The 21,984-nt window shown below is 29.7% G+C and overlaps 1 protein-coding gene across 1 annotated transcript; it reads left to right on the top strand.

The window, feature by feature from the left end:
- Nucleotides 1-572: 572 nt before the first annotated feature.
- Nucleotides 573-20,479, top strand: LOC120521978 (putative uncharacterized protein DDB_G0283467). Its single transcript, XM_039743228.1, has 5 exons — nucleotides 573-627; nucleotides 1,070-1,123; nucleotides 17,398-17,451; nucleotides 17,897-17,950; nucleotides 20,418-20,479. Exons 1-5 carry the CDS (start codon nucleotides 621-623, stop codon nucleotides 20,477-20,479), a joined length of 231 nt encoding a protein of 76 aa, XP_039599162.1. The 5' UTR covers nucleotides 573-620.
- The last annotated feature ends 1,505 nt before the right edge of the window (nucleotides 20,480-21,984 follow it).

Genomic DNA, 21,984 nt, shown 5'->3' with positions numbered 1-21,984 from the left:
CTTACAATATGACATGACATGCATGTTTCTTCCATGTGTTACTTCAAATACAGTCATTATTGCATGCAGCAGATGTATACATCAATTGACAAATCACGTATTATATCCACGAATGATGCTAATGAAGTGAAGGAGGCCTAGTCTATAGCAATGAGCTTTTTTTTTGTTTTACTGTGGCTGCATCTCTTACATCAAAAAGTACTTCAGCAACATCCACAACTGCTTCAGATCAGTAACAGTGTATTTCTTCGTTTTTTCCAGTGCCAGCATTTCAAGATTATTAAATTGTATCTTCTTGGTAGTTGAAATGTTTGCCATCTTTCATTTTCTGAATCATTTAATTACTTTTGTGTTACAATGGAGTTTATCTTGTTTGGATTAAGTACAAAGTTGGAACTAAGAGCTGGTGATGTTACACACCGATTCAACGCGCATTCGCGAGTGTCACTAGTTTCAAGAAAGCCAGTAAGAGCCTCACATGCTCTTGTCACAACCGTAAGGCCCTTCCTACGTAGAGAGGCATTCAAGACACTAACCCTGATCTGTAATATTGGCGTGTTTTTCTTTTAACAGAAATTCAGACTTCTACAACGACAAGTGCTTCAACAACATCCACCACTATGTCAAGTGAGTGACAATGAAGTGTCATATTTTTTGAAAGTCACTACTTCAAGAGTAATAAATTTGTTGTTATTCCATCTACATGTATTTTAATGCTTTATTTTCCTGGACCTACATTTTCTCTTTAGTATTCTATTAATTTATATCTTTGTTGGAAGATATACAGGAATGCTTATTCCTGCATTAGAAATTTCCTTAAGTAACATTCAAAAAGATTCATCACTTTGCAGAAAACATACCAGTTAATTCTCACACTGTATTCCTCAAATTCCCTTATTGCTTACAGTATGTAGGCATAGGCATATTTGTTTTATTGCCTGCGCAAAGAGAAACTGTGTCGTAGCAGAGCAAATGTGTCCGTCAATTGACAAATTACTTATTATAAACAGTAATACTGCTATTACAGTAATGAAGGAATAGTCTGCTGTAATGTGATTTTTTGTTTTAGCAGCGACTGCATCTCCTACATTAACAATTTCTACAACAACCACAGCATTGCCAAGTAAGTGACAGTGTTTTTCTTTTTTTTTTAAGTGTTAGCATTTCAAAATTATTATATTGTGCCTTATTACTTGTTAAAGTATTTTCAACCTTACAATTTTTGAAGCAACTATTCCAGATTAATTTTGCCTTAATATAAAATGCACTTTGGTATGATTATCTTCATAGCTAGAACTAACTTTGATTTACTGGATTGAAGTAACTTTCCTCTAAGATTAAATTTACATCAATTTTAAAATGAAGTGACCATTCCTGTGTTTTCTGCTAATCACTTTGACATTCTAAGATATTTCCAGTTTTATGGTTAATATGCGACTTTCAAAATGTAGTGATGCAAGAATTAGGTGAAAACATAAAAGCCTGTTCTCGATTTTTATTTTATTTTATTGCTTTTATTAAAATCAAATAACATTCCATACTGAATAAGTCAAGTGTTAGAAAATAGGTTTTGAAGAAATCAACCCCACCCCTGAGAAAGTGAGGTAGGCCAACAGAATAAAACTTTAAGCTAGTAAAAATAAGTAAATAGATAAATTAATAAATAAATAAAGATACATGGAGTAAAGGAGGGGAGAGAACCTGCTTCCTCAATTTAAATGCTTATTCTAAAATGTTACTGATCAGATCCTGTAAGGTTTTGAAAATGTTTTGTACAGATCCTCTAAGTGCTAGTTTGATTTCTTCCAATTTCACATATTATATAACCCCAGTTGCCCACAACTTAGAATAGGAGAGTTAGGATTCTTCCAGTTGAGCAGGATAAGTCTACGTGCCAATAGTGTAGTAAAGGCAATTACAGTTTGTTATTCTTTCTCCACTTTAAGCCCATCTGTGAGCCCACCAAACACAGCTCTTACTGGATTAGATGGGATTGTGACACCAAGGCTGTTTGAAAGGCATTTGAAGATTTTGGTCCAGAATGATGTTAATTTGGTGTACACCTAAAACATTTGGCCCAGTGAGGCTGGATCTCGATTGTAGCGTTAGCAGGTTGGATTTTGCCCTGGAAACATTTCGGACAATTTTAAACGAGACAGATGTGCTCGATTTATAATTTTGAGTTAAATAATTCTATGCTTTAGCATATGGAGCTCAAGTGAATTATGTGCATTGCTAACTTCCATTCCTTTTCTGAGATGTTGAGTAGAGATCCTTTTCCCACTGTCCTCTTTGATCTTTGAAAACGAGGGACTGTAAAATGGTTTTATAAATTACGGAAATTCTGTCTGAGTCCTCAAGACTGATCGATATTTTTTCTGGCATAGAGATAGGTGGGAGGTGAGAAAAATTGGGCAGGTTCTGTTTAACAAAGTTTCTAACTTGAAGGCAGCGAACGAAATGTGATTCTGGAAAGTTAAATTTGCAGTGTAATTGTTTCTAGGATGCAAAGACGTCGCTATGTACAGATCTCTAAGTGATTAAATCCCAGATGTTTTCCAGACATTAAAAAGTGCATATGTTTGCCAGGGTGGAAAAAGGTGGTTCTCGTGCAGAGGAGCCACCGACAAAAGCTTCTCTATCTTAAAATACTTCCTGCATTGGTTCCATAATCTGAATCAGTGAAGTACAATTGGGTTGTTAGTATATTGGCGATAACTTGTATTTAGTGCGGTACAAAGCAAGGAATATAAAGAAATTCTGCAGGATTTTATTTGTATTGTGGACCATGTCTGTGTATGTTCATCTATTTGTGTCCATCTCCGGGTTTTATAGCTTGTCTATCTGCTGCCCAGTAATAAAATTGAAAGTTAGGTAGAGCCATGCCACCTTCCCCCATAGGTCTTTGTAGGGTGCCCAATTTGGATACGTGGATGTTTGGAATTCCAAATAAATGAGGTTGTGGTTGAATCTGATATCACTGCTAACGGTATCTTGCCTTACTGCTTACAATATGACATGACATGCATGTTTCTTCCATGTGTTACTTCAAATACAGTCATTATTGCATGCACGCAGATGTATACATCAATTGACAAATCCGTATTATATCCACGAATGATGCTAATGAAGTGAAGGAGGCCTAGTCTATAGCAATGAGCTTTTTGTTTTACTGTGGCTGCATCTCTTACATCAAAAGTACTTCAGCAACATCCACAACTGCTTCAGATCAGTAACAGTGTATTTCTTCGTTTTTTCCAGTGCCAGCATTTCAAGATTATTAAATTGTATCTTCTTGGTAGTTGAAATGTTTGCCATCTTTCATTTTCTGAATCATTTAATTACTTTTGTGTTTACAATGGAGTTTATCTTGTTTGGATTAAGTACAAAGTTGGAACTAAGAGCTGGTGATGTTACACACCGATTCTAACGCCATTCTGAGTGTCACTAGTTTCAAGAAAGCCAGTAAGAGCCTCACATGCTCTTGTCACAACCGTAAGGCCCTTCCTACGTGAGAGGCATTCAAGACACTAACCCTGATCTGTAATATTGGCCGTGTTTTTCTTTTAACAGAAATTCAGACTTCTACAACGACAAGTGCTTCAACAACATCCACCACTATGTCAAGTGAGTGACAATGAAGTGTCATATTTTTTGAAAGTCACTACTTCAAGAGTAATAAATTTGTTGTTATTCCATCTACATGTATTTTAATGCTTTATTTTCCTGGACCTACATTTTCTCTTTAGTATTCTATTAATTTATATCTTTGTTGGAAGATATACAGGAATGCTTATTCCTGCATTAGAAATTTCCTTAAGTAACATTCAAAAGATTCATCACTTTGCAGAAAACATACCAGTTAATTCTCACACTGTATTCCTCAAATTCCCTTATTGCTTACAGTATGTAGGCATAGGCATATTTGTTTTATTGCCTCGTCAAAGAGAAACTGTGTCGTAGCAGAGCAAATGTGTCCGTCAATTGACAAATTACTTATTATAAACAGTAATACTGCTATTACAGTAATGAAGGAATAGTCTGCTGTAATGTGATTTTTGTTTTAGCAGGACTGCATCTCCTACATTAACAATTTCTACAACAACCACAGCATTGCCAAGTAAGTGACAGTGTTTTCTTTTTTTTTAAGTGTTAGCATTTCAAAATTATTATATTGTGCCTTATTACTTGTTAAAGTATTTTCAACTTACAATTTTTGAAGCAACTATTCCAGATTAATTTTGCCTTAATATAAAATGCACTTTGGTATGATTATCTTCATAGCTAGAACTAACTTTGGATTTACTGGATTGAAGTAACTTTCCTCTAAGATTAAATTTACATCAATTTTAAAATGAAGTGACCATTCCTGTGTTTTCTGCTAATCACTTTGACATTCTAAGATATTTCCAGTTTTTATGGTTAATATGCGACTTTCAAAAATGTAGTGATGCAAAATTAGGTGAAAAACATAAAAGCCTGTTCTCGATTTTTATTTTATTTTATTGCTTTTATTAAAATCAAATAACATTCCATCTGAATAAGTCAAGTGTTAGAAAAATAGGTTTGAAGAAATCAACCCCACCCTGAGAAAGTGGTAGGCCAACAGAATAAAACTTTAAGCTAGTAAAAATAAGTAAATAGATAAATTAATAAATAAATAAATACATAGTAAAAGGAGAAAACTGCTCTCAATTTAAAGCTTATTCTAAAAGTTATTTGATCATCCTGTAGTTTAAAAGTTGACAGACTTAAGTGCTAGTTTGATTTTCCAATTTCAATATTTACCCGTTGCCAAACAGAAAGGAGAGGTTCCCTTAGATTACGGCCGTGTGGTAAATACGTTTGTATTCTTTCTCACTTTAAGCCCATTGAGCCCACCAAACAGCTCTTACTGGATTAGAGGGATTGTGCAAGGTGTTTGAACATTTGAAATTTTGGCAGAAGATGTTAATTGGTATAAAAATTTGGAGTGATATCATGTGCGTGAGGTGGATTTTGCCCTGAAACATTTACTTTTAAGGCAGTGTGTCGATTTATATTTTAGTTAAAATCTATGCTTTATATGGATCAAGGAATTATGTGATCTAACCCATTCCTTTTCTGAGATGTTGGTGAGATCTTTTCCAGTCCTCTTTGACTTTGAAACGAGGACTGTATGGTTTTATAAATTAATTTGCGGTCTCAACTGATCAATTTTTCTGCATAAGATGTAGTGAAAATTGAGGTTCTGTTTAAAAAGTTTTACGAGCAGAACGTGATTCTGGAAAGTAAAGCAGTGAATTTTTCTAGGATAAAGACGTCGTCATGCAATCCTATGATTAAACCCAGATGTTAGACATTAAAAGTGTTGTTTGAGGTGAAAAGTGGTTCTAGGCAGGAGCCAACAAACTCTCTACTTAAAATACTTCATTGGTTCCATAATCATCAGTGAACTTGGTTAGTATAGATACTGATTTAGTGGTAAAGGATATAAATTTGGGATTTTATTTGATGTGGTGTCTGTGTAGTTCACTATTTTGCCTTCCGTTTATAGCTTGCATCTGCTGCCCAGTAATAATTAGTTTGGCGCCACCTGCCAAGTCTTGTAGTGCCATTTGATGCGGGATGTTTGGAATCAAATTGAGGTGGGTTGAATCTGATACATCTGTACTTGCCTTACTGTTCAATGACAGACATCATGTTTCTTCAGTGTTACTCAATTTAGCATTAGCATGCAGCTAATGTATACATCAATTGACAAATCGTTATCACAATGATCTGTGAAGTGAAGGCTATTTAGCAGGTTTGTTTTACTGGCGATCTCTTACATCAAAGTATCACAACATCCACAACGCTTAGATCAGTAGTGTATTTCTTGTTTTCCAGTGACCAGCATTCAAGATATTAAATGATCTTCTTGTATTGATGTTTTCCATCTTTCATTTTCTGATCTTTAATTACTTGTGCTAAGAGTTATCTTTGATAGTACAAAGTTGAACTTGAGTCTATTCAAGAATACTATTGTGTATTCACTAATGTACTTTTAAAGTATTGACCCAATCTCTTTACAACATAAGTCATTCCTAGGAAGATAAGGAATCTTAACCTGATTCGAAATTTGCTTTTATTTTAACATATATTTCAGAACATCCAAGGCTTACATATCCCCATTCATTATGCAGAGTATATTTTAGTATTTTTCTAGTAGAAAATTTTTGATTCATTACAGATTTTACTATTTCCTAATACATTTTATTTAAGTATTCTATTAATTTTAATAGTAAGGATATCATGTGATTTTTATTCTTATAGAAACTTCCTACATTCAAAAATTTCAGAAAACAACATTAATTTACACTGTATTCTTTTCTTAATGTACAGTTGGAATATTATATTTGTTTGTCACTTGTAAAATTTAACTTACAATTAAGCAATATTCAATTAATTTTCTTAATTTAAAAGCATATTATGATTATTATAGTAGATACTTCTTGATTTATTTAAGTATTTACTTAAGATTAAATTTATCATTAAAATTAAACAATCCGTTTTAGCTAATACTGTTTATTTTTCATTTTTTTAGTTATTAAATTTTAAAATTAGTTTAATAATTTTAAAATATTAACCTTCATTTTTTGAATTTATTTCATATTAATTTTACTTAAAATAAATATGCTTTCATAATCTCAATGCTAGAAATGCTTTGGAAAAATAAGTACTTCCCTGAGATTAGTTTAGCCAATTTAAAATAAGTAACCATTCCATGTAATAGTAATATAAAAATATAAGATACTAGAGGTAGTATGCATTTCAATAATATTTAATGTAGAATCGAATTAAAAGCTTTTCTAATTTTATTTAATCTGTTTATAATTCCAATTACTATTTAAATCTAATTAAAATTTAGAAAAAGGTTTTGAAATTACCCATTCTAGGAAGTGCTAGTCCAAATGTATAAAGTATACATATTATAAATCGTATACTCAACTTAAATAAAAAGCACATGCAGTTAGCAGGATAAACTGTTTGAATTAAGTCTTTTTAAAGGATTAGTTTGTTCCATCCTTAAGTTATTGAAATGTTTCCAAAACTTCTTAGTGTTTGAGTTTCCATTTTAATCTTTGTTGAACATTAGAATGTAGATTGGATTCTTAAAATTTTGAGTTAAATATTATCGTTTGAAAGGTTTATTCTGATTACTTTAACCATTTTGCTCGATTAAGTATTGTTAGATGGATGTCTTTAGTTTGTAAAGGACTAAATTTTTATATTAAATTTTGAGCTAAACTTTGCATGTTCTTGTAAATTTTGGGTTAAATTGGGTGTGTTTCACTTCAATTTCTAATTTTAAGCAGTAAGTATGGATTTTAATTTAGTTTAATTAATTTTCTGTGAAACTAGTTTAATGAATTTATGAAGTTAATTCCATTATTTTCATTAAAAAAGTATCTTTCAGTTGAAAATTGATTCTTTGAAGAGCACTTAAAATGTTATATTACTAAATTCTTATTGTAATAATCTATTTTTGATAAGTGTTGTAGTTGAATAATTGGTTTTGGTAAATGAAGTTTTAAAATGTTGAGAAATTTTATATTATATTTGGTCAATTTTTAGTATTAAATATTCACTTTATTAATTATACAATTTCGTAGATAATAATTGAAGGCATTACTTCGCAAGGTTTTGGTCCAAAAAAATTTAAGTTGATAACAATTCTTAATAAATAATTTGCTTAATTGTTCATTGCAATTAATTTGTTGTGTATATATGTAGAATTGTATTTAGTAGTTAAATAAATCATTATTTTCGATTTTATTATTGAACCATTTATTCCACAATTGTATCAATGAATCAGAGTAGTCTATGTGCCAAGAATTTTATAGTTAGGTTATTCTTTCCACATTTTCACATATGCTCTAGTTTCAAAAAGATTTGTTGAATTCCAGCATTAAAGTATTAAATTTTTTGATGATATTTAATTTTGCATACTTATTTCTAGCTTAATTGCATTTGTTTCATGTTTACTTGAATGGATTTACATTGAAAGAGTGTTATTTGACAAATCTTAATAATGAGTGTATGTTTAAGACTAGTTCAATGGCTTGTCAAACCTTGAGCCTCTACTAGTAGAACTTTACCTGCCTAATATTAACGTGTATTTTAAATTATTCAGTCACATTCAAGATTTAAATTTTCTCTGTTTGAAGTGATAAATGCATTTTTAAATATTACTTAAGTGTAATGATTTTTTTTGATTAATAAATTTATATTAGTTCCGATAATTTTTAATTTCTAATTACTCCTGTTTGAAGATTCAGAAATCTTATCTTTTTGAAGTTCAAAGTATTTCTCGATAAGATTCTAAACTTCATTAATTACCTGTTGATTGCATTTTTTTAAATTGATTTCAATTGCATGAAATTTAAATTATATTCCTAATGAATCAGTGAAGAGTAGAATTGTGAACATTTATTATATTAATAATTTATTATATTCATTAGATAATTGTGTTATTTTAGCCACATTTTTTCTTTCATTAAAATTTTACAATTACGATTGCCAAGATGTGCAGTATTAGTTTTTTTAATATTAAAGCATTTCAAATTAGGAAATCCTTAATTTTAACGTATTTTAATCATTATTGTTAATGTTCCATTAATTTCTTATATAATGCTCTTGTACATTATTTCTCTAGAATAACTTGATTATGATTGAAGAATTCTTTCTAAATTAATAATTTTAAAATAATACATTCTTTTTTGATTACAGTTTAATATTTCCAGTTTTTAATTTTCACTTCAAAGAATTATAGAAAAGTGATTTCTTATTAAAGTGTTCTTTTTATTTTATTTTATTTTTTTTAAAATAAATATTTTCATTAAAAGTTTGAAAATAGTTTGAATAATTTTACCTCACCTAAATGACTTGGTAGCCAACAGAATAAAACTTTAAGCTGTAAAGATAAAATTTCATAATAAATAATTAGATTTAGGAGGAGGAACCTTTCCGTTTTTTAAATGCTTTAAATTCTAAAATTTCCTAAGTTTAGTTAAAATGTTTTTCAAGATTAGTGTATTTTTTCTTCCAATTAAATTATACTCATTCCAATTTTAGATTGTAATTATTCTTCCAATGCAGATAATTAGTCAAATAGTTTAAGAAGCAATTCATTTTATTATATTCCACTTAATCCATAATTACTTAAACACATTTACTAGATAATTTATAATTAAAGCTTTGAAGAGAAGATTGTAGATTTTTAATTGTTCAAAACTGTTTATGACATTAGGTTTATGTTTTGGTATGGAATTTGCCTGAATTCTCGTTAATTTTAAGTAAATTCATTACTTTAGAAATGAGTTAAGATTTTCTTGAAGTATGCTCTAAGTGATTAGGCATTATTTATTTTTTCCTTTTAAGCATTTCAGTCTCTTAATTTTATGAATTGATATGTATTAAGTTGAATTTTTTAAGTTTTGGATGATGGTTATTTGTTAATATAATTGGCAAAAAGCTGGACAGATTTGTTCAATTGATTTTTGCTTGAAAATTTCAATAATTTAGGAAATAAATTTAATTAATTGTTTTAGATAAACTAGCTTATTAGTTAATGTGTTAATTTAGCTTTTAAATAAATTTTCAATTTTGAGGGTAACTTTTCCACTTCTTGAGTTGCAACAAAGTTTAATGTTAAAATTTTAATTTTTAATTAAACATAGAATAAAATTTTTATATGGTTTGGAAAAACTGTGATATTTTGTTAAAATAAGTTTCTAGTTAATTAATTGCAATTGATTCAATGTTTAATTTTTCCTTCCATGAGATAGCTTAATCTTTAGGATTAATCCAATTTTGAATTAGGTGCTTACTTCTATTTGGTGAATTTGTTCTTGGTAACAAATGACTAAGTTGTGGTTTAATCAGTCATTTCGTATTTGCCATTATTACAAATGTACTAATTGCTTTAGTGTGTTAGTGCAAGTACAAGGAATTAGAATTTGATTTTATGGGAATCTTGCCCAAATGTTGTGAATTATGCTATTGTTAGATTGGTTTTTTTGTTTACTTGCCGATAATTAATTGGAAGTACTTGCCACTTCCACTTTAGAGTAAATGTTTTTAGTTATCGTTGAATTCAAGTATAAATTTGTATCTACTGGTTGGAATTTTGCCACTTCTGTTTTGAATTTATTGTTTAATCATTATTGTATGAATGTTTGAAGTTGAAAGAGTTTTCAAATTACAATTTAATAGTGATTTAAAAGCGTTAGCTTAAAAATTTTTGTCTGAACAAGTCTTCATTACATGGGCATAAGATTTAACACATTTCTAAGTATATAACAGTGAAAATTGGTTCTTACATGCAATTTTATTTTCACTTAAGTAAATTTTGCAGTTCATTTTTAATCTTTGAAATATACTTTTTTATTTTTCCTTTTGATAATTTAAATTTGCCTTGAAAATTTGATTTATACACTATCCATGTTGAGTTTAGATGGCTTTCTGTTTTATTCACTAATAAGTTTTAACGTTAGCCTTCCGAATTGAAATTATTTAACGTATCCAATTCCTGTAGCTTATTTTAGATAGGTATGTTTACATTGCTAAAATTCCATATTCAAGATTTCAAAGTTGACAGTATAATATTTTTTTTTTAAATTTAATTAAGAATTATGTATTAATTGTAATTTTTTTGCACTTCTTTTTTTCATTAATTATTTTAATTGTGAAATTAAGAATGCTTTTTTTTTTTTAATACTTTAATTCATTATTGTTTACTTAGTTAATTTAATTTTTCTAAATTTTAACAGTTTCTAGTTAATTTAGCTTTAATATTGCCGTTTTAGTAAATTCTTTCAAGAACAAATTTCGAATTGAAACCTTTACTAATATTAATTTTATTTTAAAATAATCCAAACTGTTTTTATTCATTTTGAATGAATATGCCAAATTTCTATATAATCAACTTTAAAGTATGAATGTTTTTTCATATAAAATATTATAAAATTATTTATTTACTTATTTGTAAAATATTTAATTCAATTTTTTAATCAATTTCAAAATAATTCTATAAATACTTGATTTTAAATGGTAACTAACTTTGAATTTACGTTGAAAATTATTAATAAATTTATACAATTTAAATAAGGTAGATGTTATCTGTATCCTTTAATTAAGTTTTCCAAATTTATGTATTCCTTAAGTATAATTTTGTGAATTGTTAACATATAAAGCTGTTTCATTTCATTTTTAATATTAGTTTTCAATTATATTCAAAATTTCATTAAAAATAGTTTGAGTGAAGAGCTTCATTACTTAAGTGGTTTACCTAAATTTTGAAATTTACAGTAAAACAGTTTTATGAATTTAATAATTTAATTTGAAAGGATTTGAAATTTGATTCAAATGTTAATTGAATTCCTAATTAATTTCAGTTTTGAAGTGTTTTATTTCCTATTATTTGGATTTTCCTTCATTAAATTTAGTTAAACAGTTTCAAAATTAGATTGAGTTAGATTTTCATTAGAGTATAGTTCAATAATTTAGTTAAATAATTCATTATTGAAAACTGTTTGATTTTATGTCCCTTACTAAACAGACTGTAAATGAGTTTAAAAATTGAAATCGATTTTGATGAATGATGTATTTAGGCAAAAGATTTGGCTGAGAAAATACGATTAGTTAAAGTTTAAATCTTAACAGGTATAGTAAATTGATCTGAATTAAATTTGAGTGTATTGTTTTGAGTGAAATCGACGTACATAGTATTAAGGTTAATCGTTGTTCCTTAATTCATTTTAGCCATGTTGGCAAAGCCTTCTGTCAAGAGTGAGAACTAATTTAATATTTCGATTTTGTCATCTAACATGTCAAAATTTTGGCTAGAGTTGGTGATTAATTGGATGGTTTTCCGAAGATTAAATTACGCAAATTTTTATGGTTGATTGAGTATTCATCTTTTGTTCATTGTTTAATTGTTATACTCCATATTTAAATAGTTGGGTTTTTCACTCCTTATTTGTTTGTAATGGTTTATTACAATTTCTAGTGCAGTGATAATATTTGGTAATTCGTGATATTGAGGTATTACAGTTTACTTGATATGGCATAATGTATGTTTCTTCAATTATAAGTATTTAATGAGTTGTAACATCATTGAATCGTATTATTCCATTAAGTGTATTTGTAAGGTTAGTGAACGAGTTTTTTGACATGCGCTTCCTTATTAAAGTATTGCAACTTATCAATTGGAGTTATAAATGTATTCTTGTTTGTGAATTCAATATTAATGTATTCTTGTAGTGAATGTTATGTTTTCATTTTAATCTCATATTTTGTGTTATTGTGATTTTGTTTATAAGTAAAAGGTTATAGATACTTGGTTAACAGATTCCTAATTTGCATTTGTTATTAAAGTTAGATCAATCTTACACGTACGCCTTCATATAGATTCATTGAATTTTCTCCTGTTTCCAGTAAATGCTTATTTCTTTAACGAATTTACATTAATTTATCTTACGTACATATTTAATAAGTGTTACAATGAAGTTCTTTTGTTAAGTTATTGTAATTGTTGTTATCAAACTTTTAAGTAATGTTTCATTTTTCATTTTCAATTCTATAATTATTATCTTTGTTGAAATTATATTATTGATTAAATTATTCTTAAATGGTTTTCTTTAAGAATACAATTTAACTAATGTGTTTCACAATTCTTTGATAAGTTAATGTGCATATTATTTAATCTAAGATCTCGTTAGATGAGAATTTTCCTTTAATGACATTTCTTTTAATACAGTAATATCTTTTCAGTAAGTAATTTTGTTGAATCGATTTATTAAGATGCATCTAATTAAAATTTCAAAGTACACAATAATATTCTACAATTTTTTCTTTTTTTATTATTTTAAATTTTATTTTCTTTTAAATATTATTACTTAGAATTTTTTCTTAATTCAGATAATTTCTTAATATAAAATCATTTCAGAATTCATTATATAAGAATTTTATTTCGATAAATTCTTAAATTAAATTATTTAATTTTAAAATGACATTTATTTATTATACTAAGATCAAGAATCAAGTTGTGTTATTTATTTAAAGTGTGTTACAAATTAAATAACTGCTAATTTTATTTTTTTATCTTAATTAAAATAATACATTCCTTATAATTTTTTTAAAAAATGTTTTAAATTATCCATCCTTAAATTAGGATTGAATAAATTTTCTATAATAATTTAATAATTTTATTATATAAATAATTTTTGATTAATATAACTATTCTCATATTTAAATATTTTTATAATATTTGAATCTAAGTTTAAAAATTTTGTAATCCTTTGATTATGATTTTCATTTAAAATAAAACTTCCATGATATTAATTTAAAAAATAAGAATTTCCAGTGGTAAGGTTAGCAATAGTTAAGAAATACCATTGAATTTATCATTAACATTTAAATCACAAAAATATATGATTAAAGGAGTTAGACAAGTTTTAAGAAACGCTTCCTAAATTGTCAGATTTTAAAATTTGTGAAACCTAAGTTTTGATATTTGTCTCATGTAATGTTCATTGACTTTTCTACATTTCGACAATTTAAAGGATTAGTTTCATTAAATTAGTAAGTCTAGTTATGTATGGGTCAATTAAGTTTGTATCTTTCTAATCCATTCCTTTCTGAATGATGGTAAAACTTTCATGACTTTGTCTTTAAATGGAGGATTAGTTTTTCGGAATTATGTTGGGAGTCCTAACATTGCGATTTTTGTCTGGATGAGTTGGTGTTGAAAATTGGCAAGTTCTTAACAAGTTTCAACTTAAAGACAATTGATTTAATGTTCATTTGCATGTATTGTTGTTTGGAGAAATTGAAATTTTAATACTTTGTGTTGAATCAGATGTTTCCTTTCACTTAATGTTGGAGGGTGAAATTATAAAGTTATTTACTGGATTATGATATTTCTATCTGAAATAGTGTGATTGTCAAATTGGGAGTTTACAAGTTGATTTAGATATTGATAGTGTATTGGGGTAAATTTGCAGTAAGTTCTAAAAAGTTCAGTTAAATCTCCTGGTTCATTCGTGAATTTTTTAGTGTAATGTTCTTTAGCTGCTATTGTGCCAGCTAAAAAGGTTTAGTTAAATTCAGCTTGCTTAAGTTTTTGAGGTCATTGGAAATTGTTTTGGAAAATTTCAATAATGGTTGGCCATAATAATAATTGTAAGATTTGCTTTGACTTACATGTGATGATCCATTTTTCCATGTGATTTAATTGTCATTGTGCCGTATGATATGTAACATTGCCATCCGTATTATTCCTACGATTCAATATGAAGTGTGTTCCTATAATACGATGTTTATTTTCGCTGATTTGATCAATAGATCATACATGATGTTCTCAATGTTAAATAGCAGTTATTGCTTGTTTTTTCATCAATTCAAACTTATTAATATCTTGTATGAAAGCTGCATTATTGCTAATGATTTATTATTTTACGTGCAATGTTTTATATGTTAATCTTACAATTGAAGTAGACTGTTTATTTTCACCATTATCTTACTTGTTATTGGATTTTGATTATTAAATTAAATAAGTCTTGTGTGTTACAATCGTTACTTTCTGATTAAAATTTAAAAACGTTCTTAATTTGCTTTTTTTAACGAATCAAGTTCTAAGAGTTATTCAAAACACATCATGTCAAGTTGGCATGATACAGTTTGAAAGTACCATAAATTAATAATTGTTTTTCTTACAGAATTAGCTTTCTATATTCTACACATTCTCATTAGTATTAATATTCAATTCTTAATTTTAAATACTTTCGTTAAAATTTCTTCATATTTAATTAATTTTTCTGGACTACATTCTTTTATTCCTATTTCTAATTCATTGTTGAAACTAATTTCGATTAGAAATTTTTATTTAAATTCCAATTTTAATTCCATTAATTCAATGTTCTCAAATTACTTATTCTAAAGAGCATATATTTCAGAATGAGAAATGTGTGCTAAGTAATTTAAATTATTAATTCTTCAATTACTATTATAAAAGACAAGTTTAATAATGATATTTTTTTCTTTTTTTTTAATTAATTTTCAAATTACATATGTACTAATACTGTTATTTTTAATTTAATTTAAGTAATATTCTCTTATTATTTTAAAGTATTTAATTAAATTTTGAAAACTATTTCCAGTATTAATTTTGATTAATATTAGTATTTCTTATATAAATTAATAATTTTTTATGGATTGAATTCCTTTCTGAATTAATAATACTTAATTTTAAATGAATTACCATTTTATGTTTTTGCATTTCTAAATTAAAATTTCCAGTTTTAAGTTAATATTCCTTTTCAAAATTGTATGAATTTTGTGAAAACATAAAACCTTCTCTCTTTTTTAATTTTTTATTTTTTAAAAAATAACATTCCATCTTAGAAAGTGAGTTAGAAAAAAGTTTAAACATAACCCCCAAATGAGAAAAAGTAATATAATAAAAAATAAGAAAATAAGAAGAAAATAATACTAAATAAGAAATGTATCAGAGGTAGACATCTTTAATTTAAATGTTTTCAAAATGTTACGTCAATTATAGTTTGAAAATGTTTTGTACAGATCCTCTAAGTGCTAGTTTGATTTCTTCCAATTTCACATATTATATAACCCCAGTTGCCCACAACTTAGAATAGGAGAGTTAGGATTCTTCCAGTTGAGCAGGATAAGTCTACGTGCCAATAGTGTAGTAAAGGCAATTACAGTTTGTTATTCTTTCTCCACTTTAAGCCCATCTGTGAGCCCACCAAACACAGCTCTTACTGGATTAGATGGGATTGTGACACCAAGGCTGTTTGAAAGGCATTTGAAGATTTTGGTCCAGAATGATGTTAATTTGGTGTACACCTAAAACATTTGGCCCAGTGAGGCTGGATCTCGATTGTAGCGTTCGAGGTTGGATTTTGCCCTGAAACATTTCGGACAATTTTAAAGAGACAGATGTGCTCGATTTATAATTTTGAGTTAAATAATTCTATGCTTTGCGCATATGGAGCTCAAGTGAATTATGTGCATTGCTAACTTCCATTCCTTTTCTGAGATGTTGAGTGAGAGATCCTTTTCCCACTGTCCTCTTTGATCTTTGAAAACGAGGGACTGTAAAATGGTTTTATAAATTACGGAAATTCTGTCTGAGTCCTCAAGACTGATGATATTTTTCTGGCATAGAGATAGGTGGGAGGTGAGAAAAATTGGGCAGGTTCTGTTTAACAAAGTTTCTAACTTGAAGGCAGCGAACGAAATGTGATTCTGGAAAGTTAAATTTGCAGTGTAATTGTTTCTAGGATGCAAAGACGTCGTCTATGTACAGATCTCTAAGTGATTAAATCCCAGATGTTTTCCAGACATTAAAAAGTGCATATGTTTGCCAGGGTGGAAAAAGGTGGTTCTCGTGCAGAGGAGCCACCGACAAAAGCTTCTCTCTTAAAATACTTCCTGCATTGGTTCCATAATCTGAATCAGTGAAGTACAATTGGGTTGTTAGTATATTGGCGATAACTTGTATTTAGTGCGTACAAAGCAAGGAATATAAAGAAATTCTGCAGGATTTTATTTGTATTGTGGACCATGTCTGTGTATGTTCATCTATTTGTGTCCATCTCCGGTTTTATAGCTTGTCTATCTGCTGCCCAGTAATAAAATTGAAAGTTAGGTAGAGCCATGCCACCTTCCGCCATAGGTCTTTGTAGGGTCGCCCAATTTGGATACGTGGATGTTTGGAATTCCAAATAAATGAGGTTGTGGTTGAATCTGATATCACTGCTAACGGTATCTTGCCTTACTGCTTACAATATGACATGACATGCATGTTTCTTCCATGTGTTACTTCAAATACAGTCATTATTGCATGCAGCGCAGATGTATACATCAATTGACAAATCACGTATTATATCCACGAATGATGCTAATGAAGTGAAGGAGGCCTAGTCTATAGCAATGAGCTTTTTTTGTTTTACTGTGGCTGCATCTCTTACATCAAAAAGTACTTCAGCAACATCCACAACTGCTTCAGATCAGTAACAGTGTATTTCTTCGTTTTTTCCAGTGCCAGCATTTCAAGATTATTAAATTGTATCTTCTTGGTAGTTGAAATGTTTGCCATCTTTCATTTTCTGAATCATTTAATTACTTTTTGTTACAATGGAGTTTATCTTGTTTGGATTAAGTACAAAGTTGGAACTAAGAGCTGGTGATGTTACACACCGATTCTAACGCGCATTGCTGAGTGTCACTAGTTTCAAGAAAGCCAGTAAGAGCCTCACATGCTCTTGTCACAACCGTAAGGCCCTTCCTACTGAGAGGCATTCAAGACACTAACCCTGATCTGTAATATTGGCCGTGTTTTTCTTTTAACAGAAATTCAGACTTCTACAACGACAAGTGCTTCAACAACATCCACCACTATGTCAAGTGAGTGACAATGAAGTGTCATATTTTTTGAAAGTCACTACTTCAAGAGTAATAAATTTGTTGTTATTCCATCTACATGTATTTTAATGCTTTATTTTCCTGGACCTACATTTTCTCTTTAGTATTCTATTAATTTATATCTATTGTTGGAAGATATACAGGAATGCTTATTCCTGCATTAGAAATTTCCTTAAGTAACATTCAAAAAGATTCATCACTTTGCAGAAAACATACCAGTTAATTCTCACACTGTATTCCTCAAATTCCCTTATTGCTTACAGTATGTAGGCATAGGCATATTTGTTTTATTGCCTGCGTCAAAGAGAAACTGTGTCGTAGCAGAGCAAATGTGTCCGTCAATTGACAAATTACTTATTATAAACAGTAATACTGCTATTACAGTAATGAAGGAATAGTCTGCTGTAATGTGATTTTTTTTTTTTAGCAGCGACTGCATCTCCTACATTAACAATTTCTACAACAACCACAGCATTGCCAAGTAAGTGACAGTGTTTTTCTTTTTTTTTTAAGTGTTAGCATTTCAAAATTATTATATTGTGCCTTATTACTTGTTAAAGTATTTTCAACGTTACAATTTTTGAAGCAACTATTCCAGATTAATTTTGCCTTAATATAAAATGCACTTTGGTATGATTATCTTCATAGCTAGAACTAACTTTGATTTACTGGATTGAAGTAACTTTCCTCTAAGATTAAATTTACATCAATTTTAAAATGAAGTGACCATTCCTGTGTTTTCTGCTAATCACTTTGACATTCTAAGATATTTCCAGTTTTATGGTTAATATGCGACTTTCAAAAATGTAGTGATGCAAGAATTAGGTGAAAAACATAAAAGCCTGTTCTCGATTTTTTATTTTATTTTATTGCTTTTATTAAAATCAAATAACATTCCATACGAATAAGTCAAGTGTTAGAAAAATAGGTTTTGAAGAAATCAACCCCCACCCCTGAGAAAGTGAGGTAGGCCAACAGAATAAAACTTTAAGCTAGTAAAAATAAGTAAATAGATAAATTAATAAATAAATAAAGATACATGGAGTAAAGGAGGGGAGAGAACCTGCTTCCTCAATTTAAATGCTTATTCTAAAATGTTACTGATCAGATCCTGTAAGGTTTTGAAAATGTTTTGTACAGATCCTCTAAGTGCTAGTTTGATTTCTTCCAATTTCACATATTATATAACCCCAGTTGCCCACAACTTAGAATAGGAGAGTTAGGATTCTTCCAGTTGAGCAGGATAAGTCTACGTGCCAATAGTGTAGTAAAGGCAATTACAGTTTGTTATTCTTTCTCCACTTTAAGCCCATCTGTGAGCCCACCAAACACAGCTCTTACTGGATTAGATGGGATTGTGACACCAAGGCTGTTTGAAAGGCATTTGAAGATTTTGGTCCAGAATGATGTTAATTTGGTGTACACCTAAAACATTTGGCCCAGTGAGGCTGGATCTCGATTGTAGCGCTCGTGAGGTTGGATTTTGCCCTGGAAACATTTCGGATAATTTTAAAGCGAGACAGATGTGCTCGATTTATAATTTTGAGTTAAATAATTCTATGCTTTGCGCATATGGAGCTCAAGTGAATTATGTGCATTGCTAACTTCCATTCCTTTTCTGAGATGTTGAGTGAGAGATCCTTTTCCCACTGTCCTCTTTGATCTTTGAAAACGAGGGACTGTAAAATGGTTTTATAAATTACGGAAATTCTGTCTGAGTCCTCAAGACTGATCGATATTTTTTCTGGCATAGAGATAGGTGGGAGGTGAGAAAAATTGGGCAGGTTCTGTTTAACAAAGTTTCTAACTTGAAGGCAGCGAACGAAATGTGATTCTGGAAAGTTAAATTTGCAGTGTAATTGTTTCTAGGATGCAAAGACGTCGTCTATGTACAGATCTCTAAGTGATTAAATCCCAGATGTTTTCCAGACATTAAAAGTGCATATGTTTGCCAGGGTGGAAAAAGGTGGTTCTCGTGCAGAGGAGCCACCGACAAAAGCTTCTCTATCTTAAAATACTTCCTGCATTGGTTCCATAATCTGAATCAGTGAAGTACAATTGGGTTGTTAGTATATTGGCGATAACTTGTATTTAGTGGTACAAAGCAAGGAATATAAAGAAATTCTGCAGGATTTTATTTGTATTGTGGACCATGTCTGTGTATGTTCATCTATTTGTGTCCATCTCCGGGTTTTTATAGCTTGTCTATCTGCTGCCCAGTAATAAAATTGAAAGTTAGGTAGAGCCATGCCACCTTCCGCCATAGGTCTTTGTAGGGTCGCCAATTTGGATACGTGGATGTTTGGAATTCCAAATAAATGAGGTTGTGGTTGAATCTGATATCACTGCTAACGGTATCTTGCCTTACTGCTTACAATATGACATGACATGCATGTTTCTTCCATGTGTTACTTCAAATACAGTCATTATTGCATGCAGCTTGCAGATGTATACATCAATTGACAAATCACGTATTATATCCACGAATGATGCTAATGAAGTGAAGGAGGCCTAGTCTATAGCAATGAGCTTTTTTTTTGTTTTACTGTGGCTGCATCTCTTACATCAAAAAGTACTTCAGCAACATCCACAACTGCTTCAGATCAGTAACAGTGTATTTCTTCGTTTTTTCCAGTGCCAGCATTTCAAGATTATTAAATTGTATCTTCTTGGTAGTTGAAATGTTTGCCATCTTTCATTTTCTGAATCATTTAATTACTTTTGTGTTACAATGGAGTTTATCTTGTTTGGATTAAGTACAAAGTTGGAACTAAGAGCTGGTGATGTTACACACCGATTCTAACGCGCATTCGCGAGTGTCACTAGTTTCAAGAAAGCCAGTAAGAGCCTCACATGCTCTTGTCACAACCGTAAGGCCCTTCCTACGTAGAGAGGCATTCAAGACACTAACCCTGATCTGTAATATTGGCTGTGTTTTCTTTTAACAGAAATTCAGACTTCTACAACGACAAGTGCTTCAACAACATCCACCACTATGTCAAGTGAGTGACAATGAAGTGTCATATTTTTTGAAAGTCACTACTTCAAGAGTAATAAATTTGTTGTTATTCCATCTACATGTATTTTAATGCTTTATTTTCCTGGACCTACATTTTCTCTTTAGTATTCTATTAATTTATATCTTTTGTTGGAAGATATACAGGAATGCTTATTCCTGCATTAGAAATTTCTTAAGTAACATTCAAAAAGATTCATCACTTTGCAGAAAACATACCAGTTAATTCTCACACTGTATTCCTCAAATTCCCTTATTGCTTACAGTATGTAGGCATAGGCATATTTGTTTTATTGCCTGCGTCAAAGAGAAACTGTGTAAATAGCAGAGCAAATGTGTCCGTCAATTGACAAATTACTTATTATAAACAGTAATACTGCTATTACAGTAATGAAGGAATAGTCTGCTGTAATGTGATTTTTGTTTTACGGCGACTGCATCTCCTATGTAACAATTTCTACAACAACCACAGCATTGCCAAGTAAGTGACAGTGTTTTTTTTTTTTTTAAGTGTTAGCATTTCAAAATTATTATATTGTGCCTTATTACTTGTTAAAGTATTTTCAACCTTACAATTTTTGAAGCAACTATTCCAGATTAATTTTGCCTTAATATAAAATGCACTTTGGTATGATTATCTTCATAGCTAGAACTAACTTTGATTTACTGGATTGAAGTAACTTTCCTCTAAGATTAAATTTACATCAATTTTAAAATGAAGTGACCATTCCTGTGTTTTCTGCTAATCACTTTGACATTCTAAGATATTTCCAGTTTTATGGTTAATATGCGACTTTCAAAAAAATGTAGTGATGCAAGAATTAGGTGAAAAACATAAAAGCCTGTTCTCGATTTTTATTTTATTTTATTGCTTTTATTAAAATCAAATAACATTCCATACGAATAAGTCAAGTGTTAGAAAAATAGGTTTTGAAGAAATCAACCCCCACCCCTGAGAAAGTGAGGTAGGCCAACAGAATAAAACTTTAAGCTAGTAAAAATAAGTAAATAGATAAATTAATAAATAAATAAAGATACATGGAGTAAGGAGGGAGAGGAACACCTTCCCTCAATTTAAATGCTTATTCTAAAATGTTGCTGATCAGATCCTGTAAGGTTTTGAAAATGTTTTGTACAGATCCTCTAAGTGCTAGTTTGATTTCTTCCAATTCACATATTATATAACCCCAGTTGCCCACAACTTAGAATAGGAGAGTTAGGATTCTTCCAGTTGAGCAGGATAAGTCTACGGCCAATAGTGTAGTAAAGGCAATTACAGTTTGTTATTCTTTCTCCACTTTAAGCCCATCTGTGAGCCCACCAAACACAGCTCTTACTGGATTAGATGGGATTGTGACACCAAGGCTGTTTGAAAGGCATTTGAAGATTTTGGTCCAGAATGATGTTAATTTGGTGTACACCTAAAACATTTGGCCCGAGGTGATTTGGCTCGACAGAGTGCTACTATGCTTTATGCATGAAACTTGAATTTTAAGATT

Source organism: Polypterus senegalus, unplaced genomic scaffold (assembly GCF_016835505.1).
Source record: "Polypterus senegalus isolate Bchr_013 unplaced genomic scaffold, ASM1683550v1 scaffold_1557, whole genome shotgun sequence".
Lineage (NCBI taxonomy): Eukaryota > Metazoa > Chordata > Cladistia > Polypteriformes > Polypteridae > Polypterus > Polypterus senegalus.
This window is presented reverse-complemented; position numbering and strand designations above follow the sequence as displayed.

What these genes read in the sequence shown, in the direction of transcription:
- LOC120521978 (XM_039743228.1), top strand. An exon ending in AACAACCACAGCATTGCCAA is followed by an intron (nt 1,124 to 17,397) that starts GTAAGTGACAGT and finishes TTCTTTTAACAG; the next exon opens with AAATTCAGACTTCTACAACG. An exon ending in AACATCCACCACTATGTCAA is followed by an intron (nt 17,452 to 17,896) that starts GTGAGTGACAAT and finishes TTTTTTTTTTAG; the next exon opens with CAGCGACTGCATCTCCTACA.